This window comes from Diabrotica virgifera, chromosome 10 (assembly GCF_917563875.1).
Source record: "Diabrotica virgifera virgifera chromosome 10, PGI_DIABVI_V3a".
Taxonomy (NCBI): Eukaryota; Metazoa; Arthropoda; class Insecta; order Coleoptera; family Chrysomelidae; genus Diabrotica; species Diabrotica virgifera.
Window position 1 is genome coordinate 141,349,246 of NC_065452.1, and position 20,158 is coordinate 141,369,403.

General features: G+C 33.1%; 1 protein-coding gene across 1 annotated transcript in view; it reads right to left on the reverse strand.

The window, feature by feature from the left end:
- Positions 1-20,158, reverse strand: part of LOC126893239 (tyrosine-protein kinase CSK-like) — a 138,115-nt gene that overhangs the window by 12,375 nt on the left and 105,582 nt on the right. Inside the window, exons 6-9 of the mRNA XM_050663225.1 lie at positions 16,143-16,261; positions 6,621-6,981; positions 2,456-2,542; positions 2,310-2,402 (exon numbers count right to left, since the gene is read on the reverse strand). Of these exons, the coding sequence (XP_050519182.1) occupies positions 2,310-2,402; positions 2,456-2,542; positions 6,621-6,981; positions 16,143-16,261 (660 nt within the window). The remainder of the gene's footprint in view (positions 1-2,309; positions 2,403-2,455; positions 2,543-6,620; positions 6,982-16,142; positions 16,262-20,158) is intronic.

Genomic DNA, 20,158 nt, shown 5'->3' on the forward strand with positions numbered 1-20,158 from the left:
GCTGTTTGACATTTAATTTAAGCGAAAAGCAATGTTTATTTATGGAATAAACATTTTTCTATATAATCTGGCAAAAGTAAAATGTATTTTGAGTTAAATAAATTACATATAGTCTTCTTTTTGCGTCAGTTAATTTAATTCAAAAATGATTTTTTGGCCACCCTGTATAAGTAATGATGTTAGTGTTTATATTACTGAATAGAGAATTAAATCACCTTTCAAATGAGCTACCACACGACCCCTATTCCCATTTAAAAAAATCATCGATGACGCCATCACGCCCAAATCGATGACGTCACTATTATGGGATATACGTCAAAAAATCAAAATTTAAAAATAAAAATCGAGCTGTCAGAGCTTTAACTCTGAAAATAATTAAATCATGAGATAATAGACCGTTTCCACACTTTATGAATGACCTGTATAAGTTGTGCTTGTTATCATATTAACTTTAGTACATTCTTTCACGGTTTTTGCGGTAAATTTTAAAGAACCGCTTGGATTGAGATGAAATTTGGCATACGCATAGCTAACATGTCAAAGAAAAAAAGTGATATTGTGCCGATGTGTGCTTTTGCCCTCCCCCTCTTAGGGGTGAAAAAATATATGTCAAAAATAAGTCCGCAAATAGATAAACTGACTAATTTTAAATAACTTTTGTCCTATAGAGTTTTTTCGTCAAGTCAACACTTTTCGAATTATTTGCGAGTGAATATGTTCATTTTTCAACAAAATAACCACGTTTTTGGACGGTTTTTCGCAAATAACTCAAAAAGTAACTATTTTGTCGAAAAAAACGTTCTTAGGAAAAATATAGCCTGTGAAAAAATAAAAAAAATGGTGTACGTTTGAGGTCTCTGGACCTCGTGGAACCAGAGTTATAGCCAATGAAACATAGGTTCATATTCGCCAAATTTCAAATAGGCTATTTCAACGTGAAATATCCAAAAAATAAAGCACTTTTTGGGGAAAACCTATTTTAAAGCGTTTAAAAGAAGCTTTATTTCTGTTTTTATAAAACGTTTCTAGCATCAAATTTAAGCAAGTTACCCTCAAAATAAACTCGCTCCCTTTTGTTTTGGCAAAAAAATTTTGGGAAGTTCACCCCCTAATTGGCAACCTAACTAAAATTATTCTTTACCGCTCCAAATTATTTAACTTAAGTTGTGTTTATATGATATGTAAGTTTCATTGACTCAAAATACTTATTTTTGAAAAAATTTGGTTTTAAAATAAAATTTTTAATTTTGAAAAATATGCTTTTTTTTCAAAATAATTTAAAAATTGTTAGAGATACCAAAAATCTCAAGAAACAAAAAAGTCAGTATTACTTTTCTGAATATCTTGTATTTTTGTTTTTCTGTAAGACAAAAATTGATTAAGATTTGGTGTTTCTACATATATTTGCATACACTCGTGATCAGTGACTCGTTCAAGCCCTTTTAACTACAGCTCTTGCAATAATAAGGACTTTGAACCGATGAAACTTACAGATCATATAAACAATACATACACGAGTAAAGAAACTTGTGAAGTGGTAACGATAAGTTCATCTGAGATACTAATTAAGAGGTGATTTTCCCGATTTTTTACCAAAAAAAGGGACTAACTTTATTTTGAGCGTAACTTGTTTACTTTTGATGCTAGAAATTTTTTTTATAAAACAAAAATGAAACCTTTTTTGAATACTTTAAATAATTTGTAATGAGTATTTCCCAAAAAGTGCTTCATTTTTTGGTTATTTCACGTTAAAGTATTCCATTTGGAACTGAACGAATATGAACCTATTTTTCATTAGCTATAACTCTGCTTTTACCAGGTATAGAGACCTAAAATGTACATTTTTTTTTCAATTTTTTGCGGGCTATATTTTTGCTAAGCATGTTTTTTTCGAAAAAATACTTACTTTTTGAGTTATTTGCGAAAAACCGTCTAAAAGCGCGGTTATTTTGTTGAAAAATGAACATATTCACTCGCAAATAACTCAAACAGTATTGACTTAATGAAAAAACTCTATAAAACAAAAGTTACTTAAATTAGTCAATTTATCCATTTCCGGACTTACTTTGGACGTATATTTTTTCACACTCCAGAAGGGGTGAAAGCCACCCCCATGACAAAAGCACACATCGGCACAATATCACTTTTTTTCTTTGACTTGTTAGCTATTTATATGCCAAATTTCATGTCATTCCAAGCGGTTCTTTAAAATTTAGAGGTTTTACAATATTTTACCGTTAAATAACGTACTACTTATAGAATGTTTAATTCTGATTCTTAATAAATGCATATAAAAAACTTAAGCATACCTGTCTCATGGTTTCGTACACTTCTGGAGGACATCCTTCCGGGGCTTCCATTTTATATCCCTTTTCCACATGTTTCACCACATCCGCCAAGGGCTAAAAAATTTTTGTTAATTTTTGTTCATACCTCGAAAATATTCTATACTTACTATCCTGGGATAGGGAACCCTTCCAAATGAATATATTTCCCATAAAAGTATACCAAAACTCCACATATCAGATTTGTTAGAGAATTTCTGAAAGAAAGTAAACATTAATGTTATGCGTAAAATATTAAGCTGTTATTTACTTTTATATTAAAATAATATAGAATATAATATATAGTAGTTGCAGAAAGGATGCCTCTCCTCATTTCTTATGGAAAATAGCCCTCAGTGTTAATAATTGAAATTAATAGTTTTCTGGATTTTCAGACTAAAACACCACTTCTTCAGGCTTTGAAGATATGGATTATATTATACAGTGAGCACATAAAGGTTGGAATAAATTCATTTTTTCATGAATGGGCAATTTTGGAAACAAATCCCGAAACAAGTCAATTTTTTTTTAATTACGGCTTTTTGGCATATATATTATCATACAAGTGACGTCACCCATCTAGGCGTGATGACGTCATCGATGATTTTTTTAAATGAGAATAGGGGTCGTGTGATAGCTCATTTGAAAGGTAATTCAATTCTCTATTCAGTAATATAAATTTTAACATAATTATTTATACAGGGTGTCCAAAAATTTTTTTTTAATTAAATTTGATATAAAAAGAAGAATGTGTGTAATTTATTTAATTCAAAATACATTTTACTGCCATCAGAAAACAGGAAAAAGTGTTTATTTGACAAATAAATATTGTTTTTTGCTTAAATTCAATATTAAAGCAGCCACCCACCTGCCTCTTGACAGTTTGAACATTTAATTTAAGCTAAAAGCAATGATTGTTTTTCAAATAAACATTTTTTCTGTTTTCTGAGAGCAGTAAAATATATTTTGAATTACACATACATATTCTTCTTTTTATGTCAATAAATTTAATTCAAAAACAATTTTTTGGACACCCTGTATAAATAATTATTTTAATGTTTATATTACTGAATATAGAATTGAATTACCTTGAGCCCTATTCTCATTAAAAAAAATCATCAGTGACGTCATCACGCCCAGATGGGTGACGTCATTAGTGTGATCTATATGCCAAAAAGTCGTAATTTAAAAATAAAAATTGACCTGTTGCGGGATTTTTTTCCAAAATCACCCATTCATGAAAAAATGAATTTATTCCAACCTTGACGTGCTCACTGTATACACTTAAGTCCAAAACAATTGACTCAAAAGCAAATTACAAGAAAGAAGGACTGGTTCAATACAGAATGTAAAGAAGCAGTTTAAGACCTCGGACACTCTACTCCTCCTCGACACCTCGGACCTCTCTAAGCTCTACTTTGATATTAGCACCAGTCAAATGTCGATTTCTCAATGATTTCGATACAAGAAATCGATCATCTCTCTCCGTTGTTATTCGTTACGTTATTAATTGCATATTAAAACATACTTTTAATTCCAAACAATTTTTATAATATCAATTTTCCATATTGTGAAATATAAAGGTACCTTACTCTTGAGCGAAATTCATATGCTTTGGCATACCTCGTATAATATTGATAAAATTTGATATCTGACGTCCGCATCTTATTTTTTAGACCATGCATAAGAATAATTTTTTCCGTAAAATTAATATTTAAAAAGTTTCTCATATGGTTCCAAGTTACGTAGACACACTATATAAATAACAAAAGTATGTACCATGACACTACGACAACCAGAGATAAAGCCACTTCGAGAACAACTTTTAACCGGTGCGCGCATGACGTCAGCGCCCGACAAACTTGTACGGAGACTTATGGGAAAGCATAGAGTTTTATACGGTTTTATACATTCTCGTGTTATTAAATAACTGAAATTGCCGTTCGTCTGTTCTGTTACACTGTTTAATTTATACTTTGATGAATTTTATTATAATCATACCAGTAAAATAATACAATATATTATGTAGGTGCTGTACTAAAAAACGTAATAGTTTTTTCACTGCAAAAATTTAAGAAGTTTCTTGACATGCAGAAAACTTTAAATAAACCGCGTCAAATAAAAGATGGTTTATTAACAAATAATAAAAAAACTAAAGTTTCAAAAAAGTATTAAAATTACAAAAACAAAATTAAGTAGATAAATTTAGATGGATTTAAAGAGGTGGCCGTTTAGCCTATTCCACTGCTACCTTTTCAGATCTATTGTCTTCTTCTTCTTGAAGATCAACCACAGATCTATTGTGGTCCTCTAATTCTAGATTACATTCTTTAGTCTGGCCCATTTTAAAAGGTGCAATAAGTCCCAATTCTCACCGCACATTCTTCTACATTTGCCCAAGGACATAGTAGCCTTCTGTGTGGTTTTCAGGATGTGAGTATTCCATTTCAGCCTATGATCAGTATAAACCCCAAGGTATTTTGTTTTTTTGGCAAATGAAATCTCTGTTCCTCCCAGCACCGGTAGTTTAAAGCCTTCTAGTGCTGTCCTTTGGGTGCAGTTGGCGATTTGTTTTCTGAGCATTGACTATCAGTCTCTCTTATTTACACCGGTCGTCAACTATATTTGGGGCTGCTTACATTCTACCAGACACCAGCTGGGCAAACCTGCCCCTGATGAAGATTGATATATCGTCAGTGTATCCTAGACAGAAAAGTCTTCTGTGGAGAGATTTTTGAGATCATCTACCAAGGTTACTCAAAGTAGAGGTGACAGAACTCCTCCTTGTGGACAGCCTCCACCTACTCTTGCTTTGATGGTTGCTTTAACTAGAGTTGATATTACTATCCTATTCTCCAGGTATAGCCTTATCTATCTGCATATTACCGCAGGGATTGTTTATCGACTATATATGTAGTCTAGATCCTCTAAGTTTAGTTTCAACAGGGCCGCCAAGAGAAGGGTGCAATCAAAGATTACACACCCCCAATCAATGTTGGGAGCACCCAGCGGTCTTGGGATGGTTTAAGGAGGTGCAAAGTCCTAAGACTCTCCAAGCAAAACTCATCCCCTGAGATTAGTTCTTTTCCCGCTCAGCTTTACGCCGACTAGAAAAAGAACACATCCCTCGGCCCAAAAAAAAACAAAAAAACAGCAAAAAAAAACAAAACAAAAAAAAAACAATATTACATTTGATTCATTTTACTTAACGATTTTTGTATTTTAGACTTTTCTTTTAACTTTTGGTTCAGAACTCGCATTCGAAAATACATCCGACATCTAAAAAATAGTTTTTTCACATCACCAGATATTTTAACATGAACTGATCTTTCCAATAAAGATTTTTGATAATTTTTGATGCCAACTTTAATAGTGTCCCCATTGAATTGGCAAAAAATATTTTCTAGTTCACGACAGTTCGTAAGTAATATTTCTGAAGGCGTCACCAAACCCCGTTCTGAGAGATGATTTACCCACGAGGAAGAAGTGTTACTATTTGTAGAACTGCCCAAACTCTCTTCATAGCTTGAAAGCTATGAAACCAGCTAAATTTTCTAGTCCATCATGATACAACTCTTCCATTTCAAAATCTGTTTGATGGTTTTTATTTTCTGAAGTTACTGGAAGATTTAATTGACTAAAGAGTGGTTCCGTTATCATCACTGAATCTACTACGTCATTGTTGTAACAATCAAGATTCAAAGAGCTTCCTGCTTTCATGTTTTGAAGCGACATGTTTGTTGTTTCTGGTAGGTTACCTACATTAGCTGAGAGTGAAATAACTTCATCGTTCCGACCCATAATAAAATTACGAAGATGGTATTTAAATTGCAAAGGAGACGGATGATCATGTAAACGTCCAATCGCACGTATTACTGAGAATAGGCCTTCTAAGCAATCTTGATTTAAATTATATGTTGTTATAATTGATGTTGAAATCTTTTTTAAATCTAGAAATAGTAGTCGCAAAGATTTAATACTAACAATAATGCCATGCTGAAAGGGCAGTAATGACTATTTCTAATTATATTTAAGAATTTTATCCCGAAAATATAGCTTTATGCTTTCCGAAAACTTTCGCAAACTGCATAAAAATAACAAACCCAAGTTAAAAATCGAACATTTGGCCTGGCGTTTGTCGGTCAGTGACGTAGGCGTAGAAGAGAGAGAGAGAGAGAGAGACAGGCTTATTCATGCGCGTGGCTTTATCTCTGGTTGTCGTAGTATCATGGTATGTACAACTGAAAAGGTATTGTGATAAATAATAATAATAGTGCTAGAAATAATGTTACTTACGTTTTGCTTGAGAGCTTCAGGTGCAGTCCACTTAATTGGCAATTTAGCTGACTCGGAAGTAGCGTTCTTTTCATTCCTGGCCAATCCAAAATCAGATACTTTCGCTCTTCCATTTTCTGCTATCAGTACGTTTCTGGCCGCCAAGTCTCTGTGAACTACATGCATTCTTTCCAAATATTCCATTCCAGAACTGGTATCAAAGGCAAAATTGATTTGATCTTTTTTGGTGACGTGTTGCCTCCCTCTGGACCTTAAGTAATCTACCAGACTTCCTTTACTCATATATTCCGTGACTAAGTAGATTTGTTCCTTTTTTCTGACTATTCCAAGTAAATTGACTAAGTGTTCGTGGTGCAGAGACCTAAAAGAAATACATAATATATGCACATAATATACATGTATCTAATAAATCTAGACTGTCTAACTAGATGATAACCAAGGACCAGATTAAATGCAATCTGCATTTTTTGCATATTTTTGCATTTTTTTTTGATAAATTAGAAAATGTTACATTTTTTCAAACATTTTAAACATTTTGCATTTTTTCTTGATAAATTCAGAAAAGTTGCATTAATTCCATATTTTAAATCTTAAAGGTTCACTTTCACTTCCAATTAAAAAACTATCAGTCCTAAATTCAATAACTGTGTATAATCCATTTCTTAAGAAAAATGTTTAAATCAGGTAATATTCTTATTCTATTATCTATTTTTATCCCTAATATAACTTGGTCAGTAGGACAACAATTAGTTGATATAGGTTGTAAAAACCTGTTTGCTCTTTGTAGGGGGATAAGCAGGTACAGAAATTTAGATTTTAATATTTGTTTATAAAAGCTGAAGTTCATTTCGTGTTTTGATTCGCAGTGCGTTGTTGCGTATTATTTATGACATATAGTTTAAATTGAGTAACGAATAATTTTTTCGCCAAATGCCGAAAGTGACAAGTATTAAACATTTGTGGATAAAAACTAACTATTGCGTTTAAATGTTATTATTCCAACATCATATAAGTATAAATTGAGGATTATTAATGTTGCATTTTAATATTGCATTTTTCATAAAGGCTCTTGCATATTTTTCACAAATCAATTGCATTAAAATGCGCATTTTTTACATTTTTTTGGTGCATTTTCCGGTCCTTGTAACACTAGGTTATATACTCACGGACAAAAATATTGCATATGCATGTGGAATGAAATTTTTTGTGTTGTTATCCCTAGCCCCCCTGTATCATAGGAATAGGATTTCTTTTCCGAATGCGATGTTTTAAAGTATCATATATAAATGCTACAATCGGATTTAAATCTGATCTGGGGTTTTAGTCCAGGGCGCATCTGTTTTGAGGTGGACCTTGAGAGGCTACTCATAGTTTTTTGCAGAAATTGCTTGGAATTAACTCATATAATAATAATTGAGTTATCCTCCCACTCAAAAAGCTCCGGAACATTGTTTAAATAATATAATCAAAATGTCAAAAAACGAAAGAAAAATTCGATTTTTTTCTTCGTTTTTTGATTATAACTTAAAAAGTATTCACTTCCGAGAAAAGTTGCACCAACATAAAAGTTGCGCAATTAAATTTACTACAATATAGGAATGGTTATAAATTTTAAAAATTGTCACCCTTGTTGCAAAATAGCAATAATTACGAAAAAAAAACATAAAAAAACAAGTATTCGCAATTTACGTTTTTCAACCATTTCTGCTACACGTTAATATTCTACCCAGAAAAACTATGTAATATAATAAAAGAATACAGTAAATTTCATTAAGATCAGTTCAATAGATTTTGCAAAATAAATTTTGCAACCCAGCTTTAGCAAAAAAAATTCCTTTTTTCAAAATGTTCAAATAGCAAGTTCAATTTTTTTTTACATATAGAAGAATACTGTACCTTTCATTTGCAATTTGTAAAATTAAAATCAGTTACTAATACGGCGTCAGGAATTTTTTTTAAATAAACATAATTTTTGGTGCTACGCGCAGGACAGCGGTGTTCGATTCACACAAGTTGATTTCCACCAAAATTTCTTCCAATCTTTATCTAATATATTATTTTCTTACTCTATATTTTGTTGTATTTTAATATTTTAATTCCACAAAAATCAAACTAATTTGAATATTGTTTGTAATATATTGTTTAAACAATTGCATATGTTTAAAAATAATAAACTTTTATTCTCTAAGTTAAAATATATGAACAAAGACAGTTTTTTCTAAAAAAAGTGTTATTTCAAAGAACAGAGTATGTGTTTTTATTTTGCAATAAACAAATTTATTTATTTATATCGACATGTAATAAAAATTAAAATTTATCAATCATTATCAAAGGTCATTGGAATGTCCAATCATAGCAAACATATCCGCTGTCCTGCGCGTAGCACCAAAAATTAATGTTTATTTAAAAAAATTCCTGACGCCGTGGTAGTTAACCGATTTTAATTTTGCAAATTGCTAATGAAAGGTACAGTATTCTTCTATACGTAAAAAAACTCAACTTACTATCTATTTTATTTTCAGTCCTGCAAAATTTATTTTGCAAAATCTATTAAGCCGATCTTAATGAAATTTACAGCATTGTTTTATTATATCATATAGTTTTTCTGGATGAAATATGAAGGTTTTAAGTTTAGCATAAATTGTATTATGTTTTTTTTCGCAATTGTTGCTATTTTGCAACAAGGGTGACAATTTTTAAAATTTTTAGCTAATCCTATATTGTAGGAAATTTAATTACCTATAGAACTTTTATGTCAGTACAACTTTTCTCGGAAATAAATACTTTTAAAGTTACAATCAAAAAACGAAGAAAAAATCGAATTTTTCCTTTATTTTTTGACATTTTGATTATTTAAACAATGTTCCGGATCTTGTTGAGTGGGAGCATAACTCAAATATTATTATGAGTTATTTTCAAGCAATTTCTGCAAAAAAATATGAGTCACCTTTCAACATCCAAATGCTAATATTTTTACAGATGCGCCCTGGTCTATTTATGCTGGCTAGTATAATTTTTAAATTGAATCTCCTCAAGGCAAGTCTTCACTATGCTAGCGACATGCAGACGTGCATATGTCATTTCCAATATGGCTTTCGAATGGCAAAACATGATCTTCCTAAATGTTTTCAATGTACATATCAGTTGGCATTCGCCTAATCACCTCCACGTGTTCGGTATGTCCTTTCAAAGCAATACCGCTCCGTAGCACTATGCCGCCACCACCAAAACTAACGCTCTGTACGAGGTTACAACTGACATGCTGGTCGCCAACTCTTCTGTAGACGAAGTTTTGTAACTCTTGCTTCCATATGATGAACGCTATGCCAGATATAACCTCATACAGAGTGTTAATTTTAGTGGTGGCGGCATAGTGCTATGGAGTGGTATTTCTTGAAAAGGAGATACCGAACTTGTGGATGTGATTGGGTGAATGGCAGCTGATAATACATTAGAATAGTACATTAAAAACATTTTAGAAGATCATGTTTTGCCATTTGCCAGCCATATTGAATAACAAATCCGTGTTAATGTACCATGGCGCAGGTCTCCATCTCGGTAGAATAGTGAATACTTACCTTGATGAGATTTAATCTAAAAATTATATTGGCCACTATATAGCCCATATCAAATTTACATCCGATTATAAAATTTATATTGTACAGTAAGGGAAAAACTCCTTACTGTATAATATAATATGTATCAAAAGATGTATATAATTTTAAATAATTTCAGTTGTTACAAAAGATATTGTTTCTAAATATGCAAACAAAACGAAGGTTGATTAATGCAGTTTTGTTTGTGTAACCTCGTAGAGACTCACGTATAGTTTTACTTTTCAAAGTCCAAATTATAAGGAGATATAAATAGCCCACAGAGGGATTGATAGGATTATTATTATTATTATAGTATTGTTATTATTCAGATCGTTACTATGCTAGTGAGCCATCCTGCGAGAAGGGTGTCCTAAAGGACCACCCCGCGAAACAACATCTTAGTAACCTTATGTTGATTGATGTTGTAAATCGTAAATAAAGTTATAAAGTTAGAGTCAGGGTTTCAACTCGACATTTCAACCCCGCAAGATTATCATGATAATCTACCAACGTAACAATACCAACATAACAATATGATACTTCAAAACATCACATTCGGAAAAGAAATCCTATTCCTATGACACTGGGGGCAGCACAAAAATTTTTATTTCACACGTTAATTTCAAAATATGAAATATTTTTATTCGTGAGTGTATATAAAAAACGTGAACAACTGTAAGGGTGGTTTACACAAACAAAATAGAACGACAGCACTCTATGTAAATCCTACAGGCTGATCAGTCTTACATCATTTCTGTTGAAGACAATAGAAAAAAATCTTGATAGACTTATTAAGGAGGGGCCACTGAGGAATCATCCTCTCAATGGCAACCAGCATGCATAATATCAAGAAGGAAAATCAACAGAAACAGCACTGGGCGAAGTAGTTCAGAAAATCTGTCACTCCATTAATAATGGAGAGATTGCATTAACCGCCCTTGTAGATATAGAAGTCGCACTACCAAATTATTTTTATGATACAGCAGCATCAAAACGGATATCCGCTACCGTATGTAACTTTATCAAAGCAATGTTGGAAAATATGCCAATTCTAACAGACCTTCAAGGACAGGATATTTTGGGCAAAACAGATATGTGGTGTCCGCGGGGTATTCCCATCTCGGCTCACTATAATCCTTTAGCCCTTTATGATACCCCAGGTACATTTTAAAACCACCAAGGTCGGCTCGAAGATTAACAGGTAGGTATTATTACCCTTTCTTCTTCTTTGAGTGCCTCTCCTATCGGAGATTGGATATCATTAGGGCGATTCTAATTTTATTTACTGCTGTTTTGAACAATTCGTTACCCTTTAGTAGGTATAATAATAATTTTATCTTGGAATTACAGAAATGTGCAGAAATTTTGGGTTCTTTGCGAATTTAAGAAACAGTTTCCCTTGGTTGGAAATGTTGGCCGTGGAATCGATTTCGCTACTGATACATAGGACAAAGCTTGGTTAGATGTTCGAGACATATTGACTGTTTGGATTCAACATAGTTGAAGGTACGCTAATGTCACTGTTTTTGCACTACATTTTACAAAGCACGACAAAATATATAACGATATTACTCGCTCGATACCTCGTAGTGGAATCAATTTATCTTTCAATTAATTACTAATTCAGTATCCAGACAAAATAGAGTATAATGACATCTTTAAAGTGAAAGTATAAGTGAAATGTTTAGTCAAAGAGGAAACTTGTTATTAGTGTGTGAACGTTATAAATTTAAAGAACAAAAACGAAAATTAGCTTCAGGTGAAACAAAGTGGAGATGTGTAAAGGATAATTGCAAAGCTTTCATAAAACCAATTGGAGAAAATAAGAATCGAATTACAACTAGTATAAACCATAATCATAATCATGATCCAGAATCAGAAAACCTATTAGAAAGAAAAGTCTTTCGGGATAAAAATAAATAAATCTTATAAGTCACGGGATAAAATGAAAGGCTGAAGATGACTTATTTGAAAAACCTTCCAAATTAATTAGAAAAAAACTAAATAATAAACACAATAATTTTAAGAATTTGACAACAAAATGATTTACATTGTGATCGTGCTCGTCGGAAGTTACAACCAGCTTTAGCAAAATCAATTTTTGAAGTTCATGAAGTTTTATGAAAATGTGAACCAAAAAAAAAAAATTGAGGGGAAAACTTTTTATTAGTGAATGACTATCGAAAACTGAATACTAAGTCCATTGAGAGAGTGAGCAAATTCAAATACCTAGGAACGTGGCTTTTTGAAGACGGCATCGGACAGGGAAGTAAAATGTCGCATTGAGCAAGCTCGACAAGCTTTCGTAAAATTCAGGAAGGTACTGAGCTGCTCAGAGTTCGACCTTACACTGAGACTAAGGTTTACTAAATGCTACGTGTGGTCGGTGCTGCTATATGGCATAGAGGGCTGGACACTCAAAACGAGGGATATAAACAGATTAGAAGCCTTCGAAATGTGGCTTTATCGCCGTATCCTAAAGATACCATGGACGGCGAAAGTCACAAATGTGGATGTCCTTAAAAGAATCAACCAAGAACGTCAGCTTTTCGAAAACATCAAGAAAAGAAAAACGGCGTATTTGGGTCACATCATGCGAAACGAAAAATACCAGTTCCTTCAACTTATAATCCAGGGTAAAATTGAAGGCAAGAGAGGAATAGGACGCAAGAAAATGTCCTGGCTCCGAAACATAAGGCAATGGACAGGGATTACCGACATACAATCACTGATACACATTGTAAGAAACAGAGAGTTAATGAAAAATGTGATCGCCAACATCCATTAGTGGATTTGCATTTGAAGAAGAAGAAGAATCGAAAATTTAGTGATATTTTCATGTGACAGTAATTTAAAATTTTTAATGTCCCATGAGCCGAGCTGGTATATTTTATATCGGGCAGTTTTCATCTTTGCGCCGACTTGGGACATTTTTAAAAGACCTACCTGTTTCTTGGGCCGAGATAGGCACTGCCTGTGTCTGCAGTGCCAGTCTGCAGAGCACTGCCAGTCCACTGCAGGAGTGCTGCCCCCTGTGGTCACTCGTGGTGGATGATCTCGCTCCTTAACGCACAGGAGGTAGAAGTGCAGGCCTACGCAGATGATCTACTAAATATGGTAAGAGGAAAATCTGGTAATGTTCTATCCAGTATTAAATATCCTTTTTAGGTGGTGTGAAGTATAACTGTAGTAGTCACGGAACCTAGTTAACATATGGACGTCCGCTCTGTGTGCCGAAATTGTCAAAGATGCGAATGAGGTTAAATATCTAGGAGTAATACTAGATAAGCGGCTTGTTCAATCACAAATTAATCCAACTTTGAATCAAATAAAAACAAGAACTGCCTTTATCTTTTTCATCTTTCCTCAGATTTGAGTACCTGAAACTGTCTTTCGGTCCTTTTCCTAGACGAAAAGGAGGTAGATACGTGGCCAAAGTGTCCTTTACTTGCTTTCTTCTATATTCGCCGTCTCTTGTGCTTATATATTGTAAAAGCCGGAGATACAGGATGCAGCCAGAAAGCAGTTTCTTAACTAAAAGTCTTGGATTTAAAATATTGTTTATTATTATTATTTCAATTATTCTAATTGTATAAAAGTAGTAAACTTTGTATCTAGGGCTTTTTGTCTTCCTCGTATTACGAGAGATGTCGCTGTTTTGCGTCTCAAAAGATGGAATCATTGCATCGCGATGTTTTCCCGTAAATAGGCAGGGTTGTTGATATTTGTTTCAGAGTTGTGACTGCATAGCTTCACTGAGGATGCACAGATGCTGAAATAGCTATATGGAGATGGTGATCCAACTCAGAATCAAATAAAAACAAAAACTGCCTTTATCTTTCACAAATTAATCCTTTAATTTGTAATCTCACAATAATCTTAACTGCTAAATTTTTATAGTTTCACCGGGTATAATTGTGAAACATATCGATTAATAGCTTAATAACTAGAGTTCATTCAACTTCTTGCAAACTGAATAAATTGCCGAATAGTGTTATTTCTAATAGGGCTTTTCATCGATTGTCATTTTTTTCGAGCTTCTGTCACATTTTGTATAATCTGTGTATAATATTAATATACACGGATTATACGACATGTGACAGAAGCTCGAAACAAATGACTGTGAATGAAAAGCCCTACTGAACTTCCTAGTGTTGCAATCGCTTCCTCGAGTAAATTGTATTGTAAGCTTTCAAAGTTCAAAGTTTTGTTACAATGGAACATTTGTTACATGGAACGTCCACTTGGCAAGAATAACCCACAAAGCGGTGTTCTCTTTGGACAAAGGATATTCGGGAAAACATGGATATGATATTATCATTATAAGTCTTCTTTTTAACGTGCTCTATCGTCCCCTTGACGTTGGCGATTAACATGGCGAAACTGTCTCTGTCTCGAGCTATTCTAAATAGGTGTTCTGCTTTTTTTACTCCTGTCTACTCCCGGATATTCTTCAACCAAGAGACCTGCTTTCTACCAATTCCCCTGCATCCTTCGATTTTATCCATTATAATAAGTTGAAGAATATTATACCGGTCTCCCCTTACTACCTGTCCAAAATAGGCCATCTTCCTATATTTGATGTTATCAAGCAGCTCGCGGGTAACATTTGCTCTCTTAAGGACTGCCACATTTGTCAGCATAGCCGTCCATGGTATTTTCAGTATACGTCTGTGCGGACGTGCAGCCACATTTCAAAGGCCTCCAAACGGTTAATGGTGGATATTTTTAATGTCCATGCTTCGACACCATACAAGGGGACTGACCAAATGTAGCATTTGATCATGCGCTTTTGAAGTTGAAGTTGCAAGTTATCATTACAGAAGAATGACCTCATTTTTAAAAATGTCGTGCGGGCTATCTCGATTCTACATTTTATCTCTTATCTGGATCTAGTTGTTCAGTAATATGGCAACCAAGATATTTAAAACTGGGTACTCTTTGAATTATATGACCATCAACGTATAACCGTGAATCTTGATGGACCAAACGGCTAAATACCAAGTATTTTGTTTTTGAACAGTTTATATTTAGACCAAACTCTCTTCCCACTGTGTCAATGGCATTTAAAAGGTGTTGTAATCCATTCATATCATCACTTAAAATAACTGTATCGTCTGCATATCTGATTGTATTTATCAGAATTCCATTAACTTTCACACCCCATTCCAAATTATGCAGCGCTGCCTTAAATATTCTAGCTGAATATAAATTGAATAACAGTGGGGACAGTATACAACCCTGTCTGACACCTCTTTGTCTTTTGCATATTTCTGTTGATTTTCCATTTGTGCAAGCTGTCGCTGTTTGACGCCAGTATAATTTTTCTATGATTCGTACATCTTGGCTATCAACTCCTTTATCCTTTAATATTTTAATTAATTTGTGATGTACGCGATCAAAGGCCTTCTCATAGTCAATAAATACATCATTATAAGTACACAATATTAAGTATACATATATGATATATATAACTGTAGTCAGACCTATGACTATGTATGGTGTACTAATATGGTGGTCTAAATGCCAACAACAGACCACCAAAGAGAAGCTGAATAAGCTTCAATGAAAGCATGCTTAATCATAACAGGAGCACTGTCGACTACCCCAACCACCTCCATGGAGGTCATGCTTGACCTCCCTCCATTGCATATATGGCGGATAAGACGTCAGGAAGCAGGGCAAAAGGATACCGGGATCAACCTGGAGAGATAATTAAAAATCACCCAAAGTCGAAAATGACACCAGGTGCAATGTAACCTAAATATATTTCGAAAAGCCGTTTATCTGCGACTCTGAGATATTTGACGACTTCTCAATTTTCTTAAACTATTACCATAAAGACCTAGTATTACGCTACTGTACTTAATTTTTTAAATATTAATTAATTTAATGATAAAATAGTGAAATCGGATCACATACTTACTTCATTAATATTGCCTCAGCTTCACTCGAATCTTTTAATACTTTAACGGCTACTTTATTGCTTTTCCACTTCCCAAGCATTACTTCACAAAATTCTCCTTTTCCTATTGATTCTCGGATCTAAAAATATAATAAATATTACACTAAATAAAAAAATTGGGACATAATGTCGAAAAAACGACTATTGAGTCTACGAAATACTCTCAAAACATTCTTATTGAACAAAACACTGATGGGAGAAGAAGAGGTAGATTAAAAATATCTTTCCCGCCTAGAAATAATCCTAGAAATACTAGTTAGCCAGGAGTCTAATTTTCTCTAATGTTCCATACATGATAATTCTATATTAGTGTTATAGTCCAGGGCGCATCTGTTTTGAGATGGACGTTGAGAGGTGACTCAAATTTTTTTGCAGAAATTGCTTGAAAATAAATCAAATAATAATATTTGAGTTATCCTCCCTCTCAAAAAGGTCCGGAACATTGTTTAAATAATCAAAATGTCCAAAATTTAAGGAAAAATTCGATTTTTTTCTTGGTTTTTTGATTATAACTTTAAAAGTATTCATTTCTAAGAAAAGTTGTACTGAGATAAAAGTTGCGTAATTAAATTTTCTACAATATAGAATTGGTTAAAAAATTAAAAAATAGTCACCCTAGTTGCAAAATAGCAATAATTGCGAGAAAACCATACAAAAACAAGTATCCGCATTTTACGTTTTTAAACCATTTATGCTACACCTAGGACCTTCATATTTCACCCACAAAAAACTTTATGATACAGGAAAACAATACTGTAAATTTCATTAAGATCGGTTCAATAGATTTTGCAAAATAAATTTTGCAATCCAGCTTTCGCAATAAAAATTCATTTTTTCAAAATGTTACAGCACTGAAAATAAAGCAGATAGCAAGTTGAATTTTTTTTTGCTTATAGAAGTGTACTGTATCTTTCATTTGCAATTTTCAAAATTAAAATCGAGTAATTACCACGGCGCCAGGAATTTTTGAAATAAACAATAATTTTTGGTGCTACGCGCAGGACAGCGGTATTCGATTCACACAAGTTGATTTCCACCAAAATTTCTTCCAATCTTTATCTAACATATTATTTTCTTACTCTATATTTTGTTGTATTTTAATATTTTAATTCCACAAAAATCAAACTAATTTTATTATTGTGTGTGAAATATTGTTTAAACAATTGCATATGTTTAAAAATAATAAACTTTTATTATTTAAGTTAAAATATATGAACAAAGAAAGTTTTTGCTAATAAAAGTGGTATTTCAAAGGATAGAGCATGTGTTTTTATTTTGCAATAAACAAATTTATTTATTTATATCGAAATATAATGAAAATTAAAATGTATCAATCATTATCAAAGGTCATTGGAATGCCCAATCAGAGCAAAGTATCCGCTGTCCTGCGCGTAGCACCAATAATTAATGTTTATTTAAAAAAATTCCTGACGCCGTGGTGTTAATCGATTTTAAATTTGCAAAATTGCAAATGAAAGGTACAGTACACTTCTATACGCAAAAAAATTTTCAACTTGCTATCTGCTTTATTTTCAGTCCTGTAACACTTTGAAAAAATGAATTTTTTTTACGAAAGCTGGATTGCAAAATTTATTTTGCAAAATCTGTTGAATTGATCTTAATGAAATTTACAGTATTGTTTTACTGTATCATAAAGTTTTTCAGGGTGAAATATGAAGGTCCTAAGTGTAGCATAAATGGTTGAAAAACGTAAAATGCGAATACTTGTTTTTGTATATTTTTCACAATTATTGCTATTTTGCAACAAGGGTGACTATTTTTTAAATTTTTAACCAATTTTATATTGTAGTAAATTTATTTACGCAACTTTTATGTTAGTACAACTTTTCGCGGAAATGAATACTTATAAAGTTATAATCAAAAAAACCAAGAAAAATATCGAATTTTTCCTTAAAATTTTGACATTTTGATTATTTAAACAATGTTCCGGACCTTTTTAGAGAGGGAGGATAATTCAAATATTATTATTTGATTTATTTTCAAGCAATTTCTGCAAAAAAATTTGAGTCACCTCTCAACGTCCAAATGTACTAATATTTTTACAGATGCGCCCTGGTCTATTAGTAGTAGTAGAAATATAAATATATGTAATAGCAACCGCTATAACTCACTCCTAGATATCTTTGCTAGATATCCATCGAGCGCCTCCCCGAGTGGCGGATAGGGGAACGCCTCCCCGGGTGGCGGGTAGGGGAACGCCTCCCCGGATGGCGGGTAGGGGAACGCTTCCCCGGGAGGCGGAGAGGGGAACGCCTCCCAGATATGGGTGGTACCGGGAAATGAAATGCCCGGGACGGATCAAAACTAGCACGCAGTTCTGACTCAGAGTGGGCGGCTGCAAATAGTGGCTGTGTCCAGAGGATCGACTAAAATACAAACTAGAGAAGTCAACGGGAAACCACTCTAGTAAATATTTGCAAAGAAAACTACAATGAAAGCACAAACAGAAACGGCCCCTAGTATCCGACATATCTTAGCTTAGATGATCAAGGGGTGCTAAATAGTTTAAATACAAACTGTAAGACTGTAACATGGAATGTTAAAGTCTGTTCGAAAAGGTTAAACTGGCAAATGCATGCTACGAGATGGAACGTTTAGTATGAAAGATTTGTTTATCGGTTATCAGTTTGATCGAAGTTAGATGGCCAGGTTCAGGTAAAGTTAAAACCATGAACAAAATTTTCTATTACTCTGGTAATAATGATCCGGTTCATTGTAACTGTAACTCTTGCGGAGTAGATAACATATCAGCTAAAATGCTTCAACTTTGTAGCCCCTTCATAGACATTTATATTCTCCATATAGTAAATTCTTGTATAGAAAAAACATATTTTCCCTATTTATGGAAAATGGCTATTGGTAAACCATTAGCCAAAAACAACAATCCTCAGACTTTCTCTGATTTAAGAATTATAAGTATACTTCCAGCCCTTTCCAAGATATTGGAAAGGATTCTGTATGATCAAATATATCTTTACTTTACAAACAATAAAATACTGTCTGATAAACAATGTGGATTCCGGAAAAACTATAGCACAGCTGCTGCTTTGGTAACGGTTATGGATGAGATCCTAAGAGCATCTGATAAAGGTCAAATAAGTCTGCTCCTTCTTTTAGATTTCTCCAAAGCGTTCGATACCGTAGATCATGAGTTGTTATGTTCAAAATTGCGATACTATGGGTTTGAGGCAGAGTCTGTAAACCAAATACAATCTTTTTTATTAAATAGAACACAAAAAATATCTGTAGATAACAAACAATCTACCCCAATAAATATTCTTTCAGGTGTACCCCAAGGGTCAATTCTTTCTCCATTATTGTTTTTAATTTACACTACTGATATTATTAACTCTTTACAATACTGCAGCATAGTTGCTTACGCTGACGACACTCAATTGTACCTTAGTTTCGATAAAGAAGATTTATTTAATGCTTTGGATAAAATTAATTCTGATCTTGAAATAATAAAAGAACTCTCTGACGAGCACAACTTAAAACTTAATTCCACCAAATCAAAACTATTATGTATCGCAAATGAAGTCCAACGTCAACTTGTAAAAAACAATTGCGATTTTACTTTTATGCCATGTCTACTGGTGGCGGAGAAGAATAGGATACAGAAAATGCAAAACTCCTGTTGTAGATTGATTTACGGGATTAGAAAATATGACCACATTTCACATAAAATAAAACAATGCGGTTGGCTTAATATGAAAAATAGAAGCACATATCATCTAGGTAACTTTACTCACAAGTTACTTCTGATGCCAAACACCTCCACTATCCTTAAAACAAAAGCTCGTCCGAAGAAAGGAAATTCATATGTGAGACGTGAGATTAAAAGACACTTTCACAATGCCACAACATAGATCAGCTTGGTTCCAAAGGAGTTTTACCTACAACGCAGTAAAGCTCTATAATTCAATTCCTCATAATATTAAACTATATTCAATTAA